Source organism: Eucalyptus grandis, chromosome 3, assembly GCF_016545825.1.
Source record: "Eucalyptus grandis isolate ANBG69807.140 chromosome 3, ASM1654582v1, whole genome shotgun sequence".
NCBI lineage: Eukaryota > Viridiplantae > Streptophyta > Magnoliopsida > Myrtales > Myrtaceae > Eucalyptus > Eucalyptus grandis.
In genome coordinates, this window is record NC_052614.1 from 69,380,549 (window position 1) to 69,400,081 (window position 19,533).

Sequence of the window (19,533 nt, forward strand, 5' to 3'; positions counted from 1 at the left end):
GGCATGAGAGTTTTCTCGGTGGTAATCCTTAAAATAAATAATTTGTGGAAAATGGGGTTTATTAACAAAGAAAGAAAATAGAAGTTTCCCCGAGGTATTTTCTCTCGAGATATAGCCGCTACTGGGCCTCCACCGCAAAAGCCCGTGAGATCCTAAATTAGCATAAGCCGAACAGAGACAGATTCTAGATTCCAGATTCCAGATTCTGACGAATCCTCAATCACCACAAAAAAAAAAAAATAATAATAAAAAAAGAAATAAAAAATTCTTCACTGAGGATGGTAGGACCACGGACAAAACATAAAGTAGGACTTGCTCCTTATCGTCTGTCAGGTCAGCGCTCTGACAGCAAGTACAAGACATGTGTCGATTCGATACAAGGGTCAAAATCTTGTCTCCTAAGAGTTCAGAATTTCGGTTGGAGCGCACACCAACGCCGCCGGGACGCCGCCGCTGCGCCTCCCTCATCGCTCGCCGGCACAGCCGCTGCCGGCGGCGGCATACTTCCCGACCTGTTCGCCTCCGGGGTATCGACTCTTTCCCCCTCGGTGCTAACCTCGTATCCATCCGTGTGTCCCCCCCGAAAAGGAGGCGTGTGCGGGCCACACGCCCGGCCATGGCGTGACCGACTGATCATGTCGTTCCGCAAAAGGGTCTGTTGAAGTTCGTATTTTTATTGACTTGTTGCACCTCGTGTGTCTTGCCACGGTCACCCTGTAGCCTCCAAAGCTTTCTCCTTCCCATGTTTTTGGGAAGCCATGGAGGTTGGTGGGTGAAGATAATTCTGCAATATGCTGGCTGGGGGTACATGAATTTTGAAAACTTGGTGTGAATTTGCTGGAAATAATATTAAGCACAGAGCGGCGGGCCGCTGTGGTGGGAAGGGCGACAGGCCACCGGTCCCCATGGTGGCTTTAGCCCTTTCTCCGGGAAGTAAAGGAAAGGTGTAGGGTAGAAGGAGGGGCCCTAAGCACAGTGGCTTCCGCGCTTCTAGTAAAAAAGAGAGAGTTGTTGACATTCCTTCGTTCTGATTGCTGTGCGAAGGACTTTTGGCACTAGTTGGATATATGAAGTGATGGGCTTTCGAGTGCTTCTTAGTTCCTTAAGAAATGATACTGTAATTGTGATTGATGGTACTTGATTATGAAAATGAGTGTTTGAATTGGTTTCAAGGCAAAAAAGCACTTTCAAGCTCATATTTTTATGTTTGAGAGTCGAGATATAATATTCTTATGTCATTTTCTGGTACTATGTTGCTCCTCTTAATGCATTTCTAGTAATCGCTCCTCTTACTCTTTCTTTGCTTTGAAACTGCAATTCAATAGGAGGGGGCGTGATTAGCTTTAAGAAAGTACGTCGAGAAAGAAACTTGAGGGCCTAGTGGCAGAGCTTTTGCCTGTCTAATGGATCAGTTAGGTGATCAGGTATCAGCTCTTCTAGAAAGCAATGATCCTTACAAGAACCTGGGTGCTCTGAGAGTCATTGATGAGCTTATAGATGTGGCTGTTAGTGAGAATGCTTCCATGGTTTTGAGATTCTCAAATTACTTGCGAATGGTGTTGGAGTTGAACCAGGATGAGAGAATTTTGGTCCTCGCTAGTAATGTTCTGGGCCATCTAGCCAGGGCTGGTGGAGTGATGATGAATGATGAGATCGAACACCAGGTATGTCACTTTCCTGTCAGTCAGTTGTATGCTTTTTTAACATTGTAACATGGTCCTCTTTATTTCTGCAGTTAGTAATAGCTCTAGATTGGCTTTGTGGAGAGAGAGTGGAGCATCATCGCCTTGCTGCTGTTCTGATCTTGAAAGTAAGCATTTTTTACTAAGTTATTTTCCGAAGGGACGTTGCTTCCATACTAATCTCAAAGAGAGGATAGAGAATTCAGATTCATCAAGATTTCATTATGAAGGGATCCTAATTGTTGAGGGATTGCATGCTTATCTATTGCACTTTAGTGCTAGCCTCCATTCATTGGCTCTAATGGTGTATATTTTTGCTCTCTGGTCTGATTTAGGAAATGGCTGAGAATGCATCAACCATTTTCTATGTCTCTGTACCAAAATTTGTCACTTCCATCTGGTTTGCTTTGAGGGATCCAGAGGAGAACATACGAGAGCATGCTGTCGAGGCATTACGTGCTTGCCTTTGTGTTATTGAGAAGCGGGAAACACGTTGCCGCATGCAATGGTTAGTTCTGGCATCTGACTCAACTGCTTAAAAAAAAACAGTTCTGAAGTGCTCTATGCTAACTGAAAGGCATAAAGTTCACTAATTAGCTAACTTTTTGCATTTTTTATTATATTACATTTGAGAGACTAACTGAATTGTCTGCCTTTGATGTCCAGCATCATTTTCTGCTGTTGATATTGTTATAGCACTCATTATTGTAATTATAGTAATTGTTGTTGACCTCTCTCTTTCTTTGTAGATAATGAGTAGAATTTGTTCATTTCTTGCTGTCAAGATCACTTGCCTGTACTAAAGGAGACTTTTCAACTTTAGTGAGATTTAGTAGCCTTGCATTCCAACTGGCCACCTAACCAACATTTTCTCTATTAAGCAGAGTGAAGTCTTGTTGATATTGAAGGTCTAACTTATGGAATTGTATTGACCATCAAATCAAAACCATTTAGATGCAGTAGAAGCCTAATGCTCCATCTTGGCTGATGACGCACTAATCTAGCGATTAAGCTGACATTTCGTTGCTTCGCAGCAGGCCAAGCCCCATAATAGAGGATCTGTGATTCCTTAGCTTGAAAAAATCATGCACTGTGTGCTCATATTCATTTTGTTCTTTCCTAAAGTCGTTTGATGCTTTATTCTGTGTTCTCTATAAGCTTCGACCCAGATATAACTTATGTAGCTGTCATATTTGACAGGTACTATCACATGTTTGAGGCCACGCAAGGTGGCTTGGGTAGAAATGCTCCCGTTCATAGCATACATGGTTCATTGCTTGCTGTAGGAGAACTTTTGAGGTTTGTATCATATACAGGAAAAAAATGTCGTCTGGGGCATCCATTAGTTTTTTCTAGTGGAAAAAGTCTCTTTTTAATATTACCTCTTAATGCAGGAACACAGGTGAATTCATGATGTCGAGGAATAAAGATGTTGCGGAAACGGTTCTTAGATATCTAAAATATAGGGATCTTCTTGTTCGCCGCAGCATAACATTATTATTACCTCGGATTGCTCATTTCTTTCGTGATCGATTTGTTGCACAGTACTTAACGGTTTGTGAGCATCTCTTTTGTTGTTTGTTTTATGCCAGTCAGTGGGAATATTTAAATGGACTTTTCCCTATGTGGGCTCTTTTCTAGCTCTAATATGGCTGTGCAAACAAATTTTCTACAGATATGCATGAAGCATATATTTGCAGTTCTACAGTCACCTGCTGAACGAGCTTGTGGGTTCATAGCCCTTGGGGAAATGGCAGGTGCTTTAGATGGGAAACTTATCGAATATCTGCCGACTATCATGTCTCACATATGTGATGCAGTATGTAACTCTGCCGCTTAATTTTATTACAGTTGCTTATGAATTGAAGATTCCAGCTGCAGTAATTTTGTTTATTCTAGCGACTGTGATCATGCCATGATAGACGTAGTAGATGATATAATGTGCTGCCTGTCTATCAGCTTGGAAGGATGAGTGGATGTTGTCTACAAAGTTGGAGTCATTGATGTGTTAAAAGGACTTGTATATTTATTGGCTCCGACAACGGTGTTCCTAGTGAGGGAGCTTCATATAACTTTTCCTCTGGATAGTATCCTAATATATGGTGTTGTTCTGGTCCATAGATTGCGCCACGTAAAGGTAGGCCTTCACTCGAGGCTTTGGCCTGCGTTGGAAGCATTGCAAAAGCCATGGGGCCAGTGATGGAACCTCACATTCAAGGAATTTTGGATGTTATGTTTTCAGCTGGAATTTCTCCAACACTTGTTGAGGCTCTTGAAAAAATAACAACTAGGTACAATACTGTATTAATTCTCTATTCCTGGACATTCGTAATGTATAGATGAATAATGATAAAGAATTTGATTTTCTATTTGAACGTGATTCAGTATTCCATCTCTGCTACCTCCGATACAAACTTGGTTGCTCAGTTGCTTTTCAAGCGTTCTTTCCAAGACACATCCTCCTCCAGAAAAGCAGGCTATTGCCTTAGTTCGATGGAGTATGGTGAATACTTCAAAGCAAATCTTGGAGATTAACGGTTCAACCCTTGTGCAACTTGCTTTGCAAACTCTGGCTCATTTCAATTTTAAGGTACTGGATTGACTGAGGTATTTAAAGGATTTGTATTGTACCTATCATTGCATGGTGCTGATTAATCATTTTGTAGGGCAAAGAACTCCTTGAGTTTGCCGAAGAATCAGTTGTCATTTACTTGGATGATAGAGATATAGAAACACGAAAAGCCGCTGCCCTTTGCTGTTGCAAAATGGTTTTGAGTTCTCTCTCCAATGTGACATCGATGCAATTTGGTCAGGCTAAATCAAGTCAAATTGGAAGAAAACAAAGGCAACTAATTGAGGGGGTGAGTTCTTGTCATTGTTGGCCATTGCTCTTCTTTTCTCAGTTAAATGCAAATTGTACACATGCAGCTTATGTACATTAGGGGTGAACTTGAGCACCTACATTTCTCATGGTAGCATCTTTGAAAAAGCAAATGTAAAAATTGATACTTTACATTAAACACTATTTTAGAGGCATTAGGTAAAAGTTAAAAGAGAGGACCAGTGCATTTGCCAAAAGAAAAAGAAAAAAACAAAAAACCAAAAGCAAAAGGAACCAAGTTTATGGACACCAGATTACCATGGATTCCCAGCTACCTCCATCATTCAGTATTGAGGTTACTATGTGTGACCCGAATGTTAGCAATTACGTGCAGTGATTTCAGGCTGTGAAAATTTATTTAACTGTTCCAAGTAAACAAACTCATTGCACTGATGGCCTTCCCAATGATGAAAACAAGGAGTAGCTCAGGGTTACCAAAAGTTGCTGTAGATGATTTTGATGTCTGGTACTATTATTAGACAGAATATTATGCTTTTTCCCTTCCTCTTGTCTTAATAACTGAAGAAAAGAATCTGTTTTTTTTATCTCTCATAGAGTGATTACAATGAGTATAAATACATGAACAGAGAATCTAAATTAGGTAAGAAACCTATATAGATAAAGATCCTAAGTTGCCTCTAATATCTATCAATATCTAATTTACAGCAATCAGAATAAAAACAAATCACATAATATCACGTAATATAATCACGTAATATAATCAGGAGAAATTCTAGAAGATTTCCTAATACATTCCAACACTCCCCCTCAAGCTGGCTTGAAGATGTCTTCCATAGACAGCTTGTTCACTAGACGAATGAATTGCCTTCTATGTAATCCCTTGGTCAGAATGTCAGCAGTCGATCATCACTTGAAATATACGGCATACAAATTAGTCCGCTATCAAGTTTTTCTTTGATGAAGTGTTTATCAACTTCCACATGCTTTGTCCGTTCATGTAACACGGGATTATGAGCAATTGCGATTGCTGCCTTATTGTCGCAATATACTTTCATTGGTATGGAACTTGGAATTTGTAGTTCATCTAAGATACCTTTAATCCACATAACTTCGCATACACCATGTGCTACTGATCGAAATTCAGCTTCAGCACTACTTCTTGCCACCACACTCTGCTTTTTACTCTTCCAAGTGACTAAATTACCACCAACAAACGTGCAGTAGCCTGAAGTAGATCTCCTATCCATAGTACTTCCAGCCCAATCTGCATCGGTGAACACCTCAATTTCCAGATGTCCATGTTTTTCAAACATTAGACCCTTACCAGGACTTCCCTTCAAGTAGCGTAAAATTCTATATACCGCTTCAAAATGCCTTGGCCCCGGTGAGTGCATGAACCGACTCACCATACTTACAGCAAACGATATATCAGGTCGAGTATGAGATAAGTAAATAAGTCGACCAACAAGCCTTTGATACCTTTCTCGGTCTATTACTTCTTCAGCCTTGGCAAGTTCAAGCTTCATATTTGGTTCCACGGGGTCTCGCTGCTTTACATCCTAATAGACCTGTCTCTTTAAGCGAGATCAAGAACATATTTGCGTTGGTTTATAAAAATGCCCTTTTGGATCTCGCAAATTCTATTCCAAGAAAATATTTCAAGGCACCCAAATCCTTAACTTCAAACTCCTCAGCCAACTTCCCTTGCAAGCTTTTCAACTCAACTTTGTCATCACCAGTTAATATTATATCATCAACATAGACGATTAGAATTGCACGCTTACCTTCCTTTGAGTGTTTATAGAATAGAGTGTGGTCTCCTTGACTTTGGTGATAGCCAAATCTTTTAACCACCTTCCCGAATCGTTCAAACCACGCTCTTGGAGATTGTTTAAGTCCATACAACGACTTTTTTAATCTGCAAACTTTGCCTTCAGTTTCTGCAAAACCTGGTGGTAAACTCATAAACACTTCTTCCTCCAAGTCACCATTCAAGAATGCATTCTTCACGTCTAACTGATGTAAGGGCCAATCAAATGTAGCAGCCAAAGATAGTAAAATTCGAACAGAATTTATCTTGGCAATCGGGGCAAAAGTCTCCCGATAGTCTACTCCATAAGTCTGAGTGAACCCCTTTGCCACTAACCTTGCTTTATACCGCTCAACACTCCCATCGGGTTTACATTTTACAGTAAATACCCATTTACAGCCAACGATCTTTTTTTCTTCTGGTGTATCAACCAACTCCCATGTGCCATTCTTCTTAAGTGCAAGCATTTCATCCTCAACAGCCATCTTCCACTTTGGATCCTTCAAAGCTTCATGGATATTTCTAGGAATAGATATGTGAGACAGATTTGACACAAATGCTCTATGATTATGAGATAACTTTTGGAATGACACATGTTTTGATATAGGATGCTTAGTACATGATCTAACTCCTTTTCTAAGAGCTATAGGCATATCAAGATTAGAAGCATTAGTATCAGAATTTAAGATAGGAATGGAGGGAAAAAGAGTACTACTAGGATCACTGATGACGAAGGCAAGAGATCATCTCTCGGGGTTGTAGACGGATGAGGCTCCAGGACAAAGTTCTGATCTGCAATATTTTGAAGAGTTTTCCTTCTAGTATAAACTGAAGCTCGGGCTTGTTGATCACATTGTGATCTTGAACTTTTCTCCCCTATCTTTGACACATCAAGATTTGGCAGAGGTGTTTTCGAAGATTCAAACAAAGGATTAGGAAGGACGGGGAGAGTTAATCTCTTCACTAACTTCGCCATTCTCCCCCGAAGAGATTTGTTAGAAAAAAACGGTTGTGACTCGATAAATGTTACATCCATAGTGATATGAGTTTTACCAGTATGTGGATTGTAACACTTGTAACCTCTTTGATTAGGTGCATACCCTATAAACACACACTTTTCAGCCCGAGGATCTAATTTAGATCGACATGAATTGGGAGATGGACAAATGTAGTGCAACCAAACACCCTTAGAGGAATATCAGAAAAAATACGAGCTGTGGGGTACACTTTTTTGAAACAATTTAAGGGAGTAGTGTAATTTAATACCCGAGTAGGCAACCTATTAATTAGATAAGATGCTGTTAGCACAGACTTCCCCCATAAGTATTTAGGTACATGCATTGAAAAACAGAGGGCACGCGATACTTCAAGGAGATGGCGATTTTGCGTTCAGCAATGCCATTCTGTTGGGGTGTAGTTCGGCAAGTTGACTGGTGAATGATGCCTTTTCTGTCAAAAAACTCCCCAAAAATTGGTTATAATATTCAGTACCATTATCGGTACGAAGAATACTAATAGTAGTACGGAATTGAGTCATAACCATTTGATAAAATTTTTGAACAATGACTCAACTTCAGATTTGGCGCTTATCAAGTATGTCCAACATAAACGGGTATGATCATCTATAAAAGTAACAAACCATCGTTTTCCGGTTTTTGTTGACATGGGTGAAGGACCCCAAACATCACTATGGATTAAGTAAAAGGAGATGATGCACGATACTGTTTTGGATTATAATGAGTACGATGACTTTTAGAAAAAAAACAATTGTCACAATGTAGTGAAGAAACATCCACATCTTTGAACAAATGAGAAAACAAATGTTTCAAATATCTAAAGCTAGGATGGCCTAATCTATGATGCCAAACCATTATTTGTTCTTGAACGGGGGAAGAACTGAAAGTTCCATACGCCCGAGCTTTTTATTAGAGACAAACTCTTCAAAATAGTAAAGACCATCCCTCATCCTAGCATTGCCAATCGTCTTCCCGAGATCGATCCGAAACTCACAATGGGAAGCAAAAAGACAACACGGCAATTAGACTCTTTAGAAAGTTTACTAACAGACAAGAGGCTGCAGGCTAACTTAGGAACATGCAGTACATTATGAAGTTTAATAGACTTAGAAAGTGGAACTAATCCTTTGCCTGCAATAGATGAAAAACTCCCATCGGCAATCCGAATTTTTTGGTTGCCAGGACAAGGAATATAGGATTTGAACAAATATGGAAGATTAGTCATATGATCGGATGCCCCTGAATCAATGATCCAAGGTACAGATTGTGAACAACAAGAGAGGGCATTTAGATTTCTACCTTGGTGGGCAATCGAAGCAGTAGGATTACCCGATACGGACCCGGCTGAAGTAGTTGCGAAGATGGTTTAGTTGTTCTTTGCTGAAAGAGAATGCAAAGTGGCCTCATTAGCTGTAGGAGGCATACGCTGAGAAGACTTATTATCACGGCTAAATGAAGTTGGTCTCCTTGCTTCACTAGTTGTAGAAGCTGGACGGCCATGAATCCTCCAACAGGTCTCCGTGTATGACGGGGTTTGTTGCAAAAATCACACCAAATACGAGGTTTCCCATCGATCTTCGCAAGTTAATGGGGATCTTGCTTATATTTGCCTCGGAAACTATTGTTGTAGGAACATGGCCCTTCTTGTCTTCAAATATAGTTAATGCTGAACCTTCCAATGATCCATCCTTTCCGCCGGTAGCTGACTTGCCCAGCATTATTCCCCGTCTACTTTCTTCTCTCCGAACCTCTCCGAGAAGACCTCTCCAATAGGTGGAAGAGGCTGCTTCCCAAGTATTCTGCCCCGTACTTCATCAAACTCATCTCTAAGCCCTGCTAGAAAGCATAAATACGTTCGCTTCTACAATTTTCCTGTATCGATTACCATCTTCAATACACATCCACTCATGATCATTGAATACATCCAATTCCTGCCACAAACGTTTCAAGGAGTGAAAGTATTTTGTGACAGTTTCCTCTCCTTGTCGCATCTTCCCTAGCTTCAAGGTTAACTCGTAGATTTGAGATTGATTACCCAAATCTGAATACATCTCACACACCGCATCCCAGAGTTCCTTTGCGGTATAATAGCCCAGATAATTTGCACCAATATCTTCTTCCATGGAGTTGGTCAGCCACGTCATAATCGCTGAATTCTCTGCATCCCAGACAGCCCAAGTGGGGTCATCTGTCGCTGGTTCTGCATTATCTCCGGTCGAGATAGCCACTTTTTCCTCTACCCCGTATATACATTCGAACGGATTGAGACCACCGAAAAAATTATCACCATTCAGCTTTATGGAAGTGATCTGAATGGGATGAGCTTCGGTGGATTTTGTAAGAAGTGATGGAGGGTTAGATTGGGTGGTTGATGATTCGTCCGACATAGTGATCGAACGAAAGAAAAAAAAAAAATTACTCGAGGTGAATAGATGAAGGACCTTTGGGCTCTGATACCATGAAGAAAAGAATCTGTTTTTTTTATCTCTCATAGAGTGATTACAATGAGTATAAATACATGAACAGAGAATCTAAATTAGGTAAGAAACCTATATAGATAAAGATCCTAAGTTGCCTCTAATATCTATCAATATCTAATTTACAGCAATCAGAATAAAAAACAAATCACATAATATCACGTAATATAATCACGTAATATAATCAGGGAGAAATTCTAGAAGATTTCCTAATACATTCCAACAACCATTATTTGGGACGTGGATACTGAGTAATCTCAAGATGGCTGATGATGGAACTTGTCTTGCATTGACCAACTAAAATGACTACTTTGCTTATTGCAGCTTGTTGAGAAACTCCTCATTGCTGCTGTTACGGATGCTCATGTAACTGTTCGTAGGTCCATCTTTTGCATGTTGATGGATAGAGGACTTGATGAGTTTTTAGCACAGGCAGATAGTCTAAGTGCACTTTTTGCTGCTTTAAATGACGAGGTACTTTCTCTTATTCGGTGAAGTTTTAATTTTGTTCTGAAAGCCCTTGAGAATCTGGAAAAAGGTGATGTGTTACACAAAGCATGTACGCATGTGCACACTCGTCAGACATGCATGCATGCATATATCCATGTGGGCAGGCATAAGCTCCCAAATTCTCTGTGGGTGCAATAAATTAATTGTTTTCAGTGACTCTGAATCCATGATCATTGTCCTATCCTCAACCCCTTGTCAGGCTTTGATATACTTCTTTTGAGAACGTGAGAAAGATCTTCTTTAAGGTCCAGATTTTGAATCTTCATGGAAGAGGAAAGGTTATAAACCTCAAGATATCACGTACGTAGTATTGTATATGACCCATGTGGGGGTAAGTATCATTTGAGGTTGTCAAATCAATACAATTGACTGTGATGCAGAATGTGAATGATCCAGGTGTCTTCACATTATTTTTATGTTGTGGCACCTAAGTTTTCTCTGATAAATACAGCTGCTTCATTGTATACTCAAGTGATGCTGCTCTTCCCAACTAAAGAATTACTGGTTGACGATGTAGATCTTACTATACTCTTTCAATCTTGATTGGAAATTTTGGGTTATACTTGGAAGGGTTTTACAAATTCTTCTCACTGATTCCTCTAGGCCATCCTTCTTAGCTTTTGTTTCATTTTTGGCCCCTTTTGTTGTCGTCAAATTGTACTCATTACCTTTCACTGATATACTGAACACCTTTTGAAAGGATTTGCATGTTCGGGAATATGCGATCACAGTGGTGGGGAGATTATCAGAGAAAAACCCTGCATATGTTCTTCCGGCTTTTCGTCGCCAACTCATAAATTTGCTGACATATATTGAGCAAAGGTGATTTCTAACGGTGTTTATTTTTTATTTTCTTTTTAATATTCAACATGCATAGCATGAGTAATGTTTAGAACTAGTCAGTCTGTAGGTTGTGGAAACTACACATTTCCTCACAAGTTTATATGGATTTAAAATTAGAAGATTGGTGCTTTAGGGCAAGCTATTGGCTAAGATGCCCTTTCTCTGTCAGCAGTGCAGATAGCAAATGCAGAAAGGAAAGTGCACAGTTACTTGGTGTCTTAATTCGAAATTGCGAGCAGCTCATACGCCTATATATGGTTCCAATTCACAAGGTTAACTGATAATTTCAGCATCGTAGCTATCTACAACATTTGTTTGCCTCTTTTAATTTAGAGAATTCTAACATTTCCAGGCACTTGTTGCAAGTCTTGTGGAGGTCTCTAAGGGCAATGCTAATACGGGCATTTTAAGCAGAGTTCTTATAACTGTAGGGGATCTTGCTAGAGTGGTGAGTTTAATTTACTTTATTTATTTTTTTTTTATAATATTTTCTTAAGGTTTTTCAAATTTTCAGTTAAAGTCTATTTTTATGCAATCTAAGATTTCATTCTCAAAACTAATATAAGTTTACATCAAAATTGAGTTGTCAAGATTGATGTTTGTATTCATTTGAAGATTTTGTCATATGGGATTGAGATCCTAGAGAAAATCTATCAAATCAAGACCCTAGTTAAGATCATTTGATGCTAAGGTCCTAGGATTGGGTACAACCATTTGTTATTATCATTAGCTGGATATGCATCTCTATTGTTTTTTTCTACCTCAACCATTTCCTATCTGGCCAGATCTGAAGATGGAAAATTTTTTGTCTCGGTTGAATGAAATCCCTTGCTAGATGCCTTTGAGGTGTCATTTTTTTGGTTTAGGTAGTAGTATTGTTTCCTCTAAAGGCTTTTCCTCTTATGATTGGATTTCTCAACTATGAGGTTGGTCTCTCCCAAGTTTGTCTGGCCCATATGCAAGAGATTGTCATGATACATTATGGAGGGATTCTAATTTCCATTTTCTTGGAACCTCCCTTTTTCTATAGTGAGAAATTATAGTTATTTATTAAAAGAGAACCTGATCAGAGTACATCAGAAATTTGCAATAACAGAGAGAAAAGAACGACAAAACTAAAAGCAAACAATGGCAGCAATAATTGAGATGAGGTATGGATCCTTAAAAATAGCAAAACAAGTGAAATATGGTTCATTGGATCCCTTGAACAATCTTCTATTGCGTTTTCTCCAAATGCTAAGGCACAAGGGAGCGACAGTCCCAAGATCTTTGAGGAAGATGAGATCCAAACGATGAGGTCCAGCTCTGAGGCAGATGAAAAACTTTTCTTGGCATAATCCAGCACACACTAGAGACGTTCAAAATGAAGCTCTTAAATGGATGAAAAAAATCACAGCCTGACCCACTGCTCTTTTACGTTTTCATCTTTATTTTGTTGAAGTGCAGTATCATTACAACCTGTTTTTTTGCCACCATCACCTCTACCGCTAGCAATTTTGCTTTTTATCAAGAAAATGAATAATCATTGATCTGCAGTTCTTTTACATTTTCATCTTTATTTTTCTGTAGCACGTTATCATTATGACCTTTTTTTGCCACTATCACCACTACTACAAGCAATTATGTTTTTTTCAGGAAAACGAAAAATCATGGCTGTTTTGTTTGTTCAGGGTGGTTTTGCAATGCGGCAATATCTCCCTGATCTGATGCCTTTGATTGTGAATTTTATATTGGACGGAGCTGCAGTGGTGAAAAGGGAAGTGGCAGTGTCAACTCTCAGTCAGGTTGTTCAGGGCACTGGGTATGTTGGATGTTTCTTATGTTCTGCAGTTTCTATTTGTTCTTTAATATTTTGTGCATGATTCCTTCTGTTGCTCACCATATGTCAAAAAGCAATGATGAATGATAGATGCATTTTGATTCCGTTTTCTTTTGTTATTCCAGGCTGTGAAAGTTGAATCTAAATTTCTTGTATTGTTAATATTTTTTTAGAAAACTCTGGTGTTCAGTGGTTTTCAAAAGCAATAGGAAAATATTATATGAGAAAGTTATGAGGTGCAATGCTTAAACTGTGATCAGCAAACAAACTCTACAGACGTCGGAATGGGATACTTCACTAAGGAAGTAGCATCGGCAGTTAACTATACTGATTGTAGCATTCTGAGCTGCGTCTGGGTATGGAATGGATAGGCCCCAAGTGGCTGTCTCTCCTACTACCAATGTGTGTGGGCAGATCATTGCCCCTTCATTCTGGTTCTACTTCGTTCGCCATTAACAAATGCACATAGAACTAAAGAATGGGGATTCACATGAAATCTGCTTAAATTAGTACGAAGGATGTGGAACCATGCACTAATATAAAAAAGTCCAATCCAAAAGTTTAAGCCATTAAGTTGAGAAAGAATTACATGTTATATAAACCCATTGAAACCTGTACGTGACTGATGGGGAATAGCACTTTAACAGGCTTATAATACTAATTGGTGAATCGTGACCATATCTTGGTTTAAATATAATTATCTGAATTCTTGCTTAGTTTCTATCGTACCTTGGAATGGAATAGTTGTGTATTTCTGGCAAATTGAATTTAAGGCTTACACAATAGCAAAGTTAAAATTTGTGAACTTTGATAATCTAGCAACTTCTGATTGGCATGAATGGAGCTGTTATTGATTTTTGGATTGTAAAATTATTCGCTCGAGAGTCACAATTTCACAACCATGGTTGGTATAGTAGAACCTGTTGCAGCTTCCTTGTGCTGATGTTTGCTCCTCCTCTTTGTTCAGTTTTTCCATATGAGAATTTCGTGGCTGCTTCTGAAGAGACTAAGTTTCTATTTCGTGAATGTAAAATATCAAGAATATTGTGCTATTTGATATTGCAGGTACGTGGTAATGCCTTACAGTGAGTATCCTTCACTGCTTGGCTCGCTCCTTAAGTTGCTGCATGGTGAGTTGGCGTGGTCTACGAGGCGTGAAGTACTGAAGGTAGCTATTTATAAACTTGCTGGTGCATTTTTGGCTGACTATACCACTGTGTCTGATAAGTATCAATTCGTTTGCTTTATTTATTTGCTTTTATCAGGCTCTTGGTATAATGGGTGCTTTGGATCCTCTTATGCATAAGCGGAATCAACTAATTTTGCCTGGTTCTCATGAGGAAGCGGCTCCTGCAGCTGGTTATTCGGGCCACCATATTCAGCATCTGGATGAAGTAATGATGGATAATTGTCCATCTTTTGCTACATGCGAGACCTATTGTTCCATGGTAGGATATTGACCTGAGAAAAAGTCATGTTTTCATTGTGTCAAGTATCAAAATTTTTTATTATGTAGATTAGAAATTTTGCTGATTTTTAATCCTGATGCAAACTTCATGCACTCATCTGTGCATTTTATTTTATATAAAACAGACTGGAGCAACCGTTTCAATGGATAGTGTTCGCTCATCTAGTTCAGTTCAGTATTATCTGTGAGCCAGCTTTGCCCTTGTTCAACTGGTGCAAATTGTGAACCAGTTTGACCAGTCTTGGCATTTTGTAAATTATAGGAGGGCTGACAGATGAGGAGGTTAATCCATAACCCCTTCGATTAGACACTCATGCCAAACTAGCCAGGCCAAGCTTTCCTTCTTAATTTAACAGCATAAAATTAATTCAAGGAAACTAAGCTTTACCTTTTGAAAAACATTTACCATTTACACAGTTCCCATGATCGAACACTCACTCTAAGGAGTATTGAACACCTCTACCAACTTGACTTGTGAACAATTTTGCTTAATGAACTAGCTTAATGAACTAGCTTAATGTCGAATTTGGTGCTTTGATTGGTTCAGCTGGTTAAACAGCAACCAGTGAGCTATCTGGTATGATGTCCAACGCAGCTTTAAACTGTTGGTGCATTTACAATTTTCTTTTTTATCTTCTTTGTCAATGACCAGGTAGTCATAAATTCTCTCATGCGAATTCTTAAGGATCCTTGTCTTGATAGATACCACCGCGAAGTGGTTAGTGCACTAATTTCCCTGTTTAAGGTAACTTCTACAACATATTGGTTGACCTTCAATTGATTCATATAATTATCCTTCTCTCTTTGAATTTAATTAGCTTCTTTTTCTTGCAAGATTAGTCAACTGGACTTCGCTGCATTCCATTCTTGCCAAAGGTAAGTTAACTGGGGGGGGGATGATGGAGATGGACGAAGTGAATTTCACTGTACTTCAAATGGTTGATTTTGAGTGACCTTTGTGACTGTAGGTTTTACCTGATCTCTTTCACATTTTCCATAAATGTGACGATACACTGAAGGACCTTATAGCTTGGAAGCTTGGAACTCTTGTATCCATTGTTCGTCAGGTGTGGTGTGAGTGAAAAGATTTGATGCATGGTCATTTTATTGAGTTCACATGGAGGTTTTATGGGGATTTTTATGTGGCTTATGCAGCACATTAGTAAATATCGGCAAGAATTGCTTTCATTAATTTCTGAACTGTGGTCATCTCTGAGCTTTCCAGCTGTGAGCTGTCCTCCACGTGGCTTTCCAGTGAGCCTCTCTCTCTCTCTCTCTCTCTCTCTCTCTGTGCACCCCCCTCTCCCCACAACACACACACTCCCTCTCTCTATCTCACTTCCACACATCATTTGTGGGAACTAATTTCCAGCCAAACTATTCTTAGGTTCTGCACCTAGTTGAACAGCTTTGCTTGGCCCTCGGTGATGAATTCAGAACATATATTCCTGAAATACTGCCGTATTGTATTCAAATTCTTGGCGATGTAGTTCGGTGCAACGACTACACATATGTGCCTGATATCCTTCATACTCTCGAGATCTTTGGTGGTTCGTATTGTACTTTTCTCTTCTGATGTTTAAGTCTGGGTTGAATAGAAGGTCTTTTTTTTTTCTTTTTTTCTGGTCGAGGTTGAAGAGAACTAAATAGCAGTCTTTGCGCATTCTTTTCTATCACTTATCTCATCATTTCTGTTTCATTTTCGCAACTGCTGTATAATCGGATTATCTAGAAAGTTCATCTTGTCAATGACCAAGGATGTGTAAATGAAAAGGAAGCATGGACAGATTGAAGAGAATCCGATTGCTTGTATAATGAAGAGGAATGACCTATACTATAATTTATAGGGAGAGTAGAATTGCATTATATTGTGTTGACATAATTTAAAATTTTAAGTCCTCTACTAATTGCAACTCCAGGATAGTAGGATTGCTCCTGCAGGAACTTAAGAGCAATAGCAAGTATCCACTTAATTGACTCCAGAGTGAAGAATCTTTCCACATTGTAATTTTCTAGATCAATCTCTCTCGTACAGGGACACTCATTTCTGTTAAACAAATGCAGGGACCTTATGTGAACACATGCATCTTCTTCTTCCAGCACTCATCCAATTGCTCAAAGAAAATGCTCCAGTGGACAAAAGAAGCGCTGCCATAAAAACTCTAACCATATTAATCCCTCAAGTCCAGGTAGTCCAACTCAGTTTCTTAGAGTTAACCTTGTACAAGGGTGTGAACTAGTCTATTGGCACAGTTGTATTGGGATACCAGAATATCATATTCATACAGAGAGTGGTAAAAGGACAGTTTTTTTTTTTTTTTCCGCCGGGGGGGGACACTTGAATAATATAGATGTCACTTTGTGGACGCAGTATTATCTTCATTTTTCTTGTTGTTGCTTTAGTGATATATTTGTTCTCTATATTTTTCATAAATGCATTGCTTGAGTTAATTAATGTGTTTGGACTCTTATCTGCAACTGTTTTCTGTTATTATCAGGTTACTGACCACGTATCTTTGCTAGTCCATCACTTGAAGCTGGGTTTGGATGGGTTAGTTTGTCCTTTATCTTAGACTTCTGTTCAATAAAAGTAGAACAGCATTTTCCTTCATGGTACCTGCAAGTTGTATGTCTTCTGATAGCATGTGTTCTTTGGATCTTCTGATTGTATTGATTTGAATTGAACTGTTTTATAGTGTAGAGGAACCTCTACTGCGAAATGACGCACTTTGCACTTGCAAAGTGAAGGTTCTATCATTGACTCTCATTGTTTTGCTGAGAATGCCCCCCTGCTGCAAAATAATTTAGTTTGTAATGAGTCTAGCCTGAGAAACCTCAAAATTTGAAAGAGGAAAACAGCAGAGGACCAGTACATTAGTCAAGCCTCTCCATTTACAAGTTGCTATAGACTATTCTTTTACTCAAAGTAATAGAGAGAAAAGTTCTTTTACCGGGCTTGTGCCATTCTTTAAGTTCCTTTAGCTTCTTCTCTGTTTCCTTTATTTGTATCTGCATTATCTTTTGTATACGTCCTGTATTCTTGGATTCCATTGCACCCGTTTGTCTCTAATAAAGTAAAAGCACTTGTTAAGAAAGGCCACAAGAGAAACGAAATGAAGCTTACCATTCTTAATATGGTAAGAGGGGAATAGTACTGATTGTTTAGATCTGGTTAATTTATTCCGAATTCAGTCGATAGCAGTTAAGATGAGAACTGTCAGAATTTGAGATCACAGTTTAACCACCAAAGGATCTAATATCTGCTTAATGGCCAAACCTGGTATTGTTCAAGTTTGGACACTAGTTCTACCACCTGGCATTCATTTTAATAATTCACATTTAATTATACATTACCAACTTGACACTAAATGCAACATTATACCCTTGTAGCTTATTAGTAAATGGAAGGATTATCTCCAAGGGCGGTCTTGTTTAATAATAGTAAATAGCATGTGAAATTGTGTTCATATCTTAGAATACACTAAATTGGTGTATCAAGAGGGAAGCTCTCTAGCATCTACCACGATAAACCATGTGTCTTTTCATGGTTGGCCCATCTAGTCTTATCGATTGTTTATATATATATATATATAGCTTTCAAAAAGTAGTTTCTAACCTGGAAGTGGCAGGTTTGAATCTTGCGCCTCCAGGTCAACTTTTGTTTTTTGTTGATGGAGTTTTCTGGACTCGTTCTTTCTTTCTTTCTTTTTTAATTTTGTTCTGTTTTTCTTTTTCCATTTCCTTGTTTCTTTTCTTCTTTTCTCGATTAACATAAGATTTTCCACTATTTTTTTCCTCATTTTGTTTTCCTCTTTATTTTTTTAATCCAAATAGACACATTGATTTTTTTTATTTTATTTCATTGTCCAACCTATCTTTTAAGTATATGAATGTATTTCTTTTCTTATACATTTCCCAATCAATCCACTAATTTGTCTTTTCTGTCTATTTTTCTATTTTACTTTGTTGACAGTCAGTTAAAAATATATTGCAATTGATCCAAATATGAAGAAGTTATTTCAATTTTCTTGAATGTATCTATTGTTGTGACAAATCACATTTAGGATAATAAATAAAGAGTTCTTATGCTTTATTGTCACAATAGTATTTAACCCAATTGTTTCGTATTCCAGTAACAGGTATGCATAGAAGGAACTGCCACATATCATGCCACGTGTCAATTTTTTGTTTGTCTTAACACTGCTAACAATGTAATATGTATCTATTCTTCTCTTATTTTGTCTAATACAAGATAAGACTCATATTTTTGGAGAAATTGGCTTTATCTCTATAAAATGATTATTTCCACCTTAATTAGTACATTTTATCAAACTATAGCAAAAAAGAATTAGTCTGGCAAATCAGTATCGGGAAAATGATGAAATAATTTGCCAGGTCCTTAGATTCTTTCTCTGTGGAATTCTTACCCATCCAACTTTCTAATGTTCTCTTCCAGAACAAAGTCAATTCTTCTTGGACGGGGATCAATTTTTCTACATTTCATTCACTCTTTCATAATCTTTCCTATAGTGCTAAAAGAGGACTGACTTCCACCCAACCCATCATGGTACTCTTTCTGCTGCGCAAGACTAGGAGAGTTGGAAAAACTTACGTGAGGCTATTCATTAGGAGAAATTCAAATTGACGAGGCTCTTGTCATGGAAGAATGGATAGCAGCAAGGCAATTTCTTTCATCATTGAATAAACTCGCCTCTTCTTGTAGATTTTCAGAAACTGATGAAATAGACTAGAGTGAGACCTAGGCCATAGGATCTGTCTCATCATAGAAGTTAGTTCCCTTCACCAAATTAGTTCATCTTTTTTCATATGGAATTGCACAGATGTCTTTCTATATGAATATATCTTTTTGGTCTGTATGCATAAATCTTTTATTGTAATAATATCAAACTAGAGGCAAATCATTTTTGTTATTGCATTTATTGCGATGTGGAAAAGAATTACTTTGTTTTTATAGAAGTACCGGGATTATATCATCAAGTTTCTAGAAAAAATTAAAACTTTTATTTTGTAATATACCGAAACAAAACTATAATGTGCTATATGTA

The 19,533-nt window shown here is 38.3% G+C and overlaps 1 protein-coding gene across 3 annotated transcripts in view; it reads left to right on the plus strand.

Moving 5' to 3' along the window:
• Positions 1-384: 384 nt before the first annotated feature.
• Positions 385-19,533, plus strand: part of LOC104438610 (serine/threonine-protein kinase TOR) — a 42,652-nt gene continuing 23,503 nt past the window's right edge. The window contains exons 1-24 of one of the 3 annotated variants that reach the window (XM_010051798.3): positions 385-653; positions 1,326-1,664; positions 1,736-1,810; positions 2,018-2,190; positions 2,883-2,981; positions 3,077-3,236; positions 3,358-3,501; positions 3,804-3,973; positions 4,068-4,272; positions 4,349-4,543; positions 10,152-10,301; positions 11,038-11,159; positions 11,350-11,452; positions 11,533-11,628; positions 12,851-12,981; positions 14,065-14,167; positions 14,265-14,447; positions 15,120-15,212; positions 15,308-15,343; positions 15,436-15,534; positions 15,623-15,721; positions 15,855-16,017; positions 16,532-16,656; positions 16,966-17,018. In XM_010051798.3, coding sequence (XP_010050100.2) covers positions 1,404-1,664; positions 1,736-1,810; positions 2,018-2,190; positions 2,883-2,981; positions 3,077-3,236; positions 3,358-3,501; positions 3,804-3,973; positions 4,068-4,272; positions 4,349-4,543; positions 10,152-10,301; positions 11,038-11,159; positions 11,350-11,452; positions 11,533-11,628; positions 12,851-12,981; positions 14,065-14,167; positions 14,265-14,447; positions 15,120-15,212; positions 15,308-15,343; positions 15,436-15,534; positions 15,623-15,721; positions 15,855-16,017; positions 16,532-16,656; positions 16,966-17,018 — 3,038 coding nt within the window. In that variant the 5' untranslated portion in view covers positions 385-653; positions 1,326-1,403. Of the gene's footprint in view, positions 654-1,325; positions 1,665-1,735; positions 1,811-2,017; positions 2,191-2,882; positions 2,982-3,076; positions 3,237-3,357; positions 3,502-3,803; positions 3,974-4,067; positions 4,273-4,348; positions 4,544-10,151; positions 10,302-10,536; positions 10,669-11,037; positions 11,160-11,349; positions 11,453-11,532; positions 11,629-12,850; positions 12,982-14,064; positions 14,168-14,264; positions 14,448-15,119; positions 15,213-15,307; positions 15,344-15,435; positions 15,535-15,622; positions 15,722-15,854; positions 16,018-16,531; positions 16,657-16,965; positions 17,019-19,533 lie in introns of those variants that run through there. The other 2 variants (XM_010051802.3, XM_039308988.1) reach the window with 2 other exon arrangements.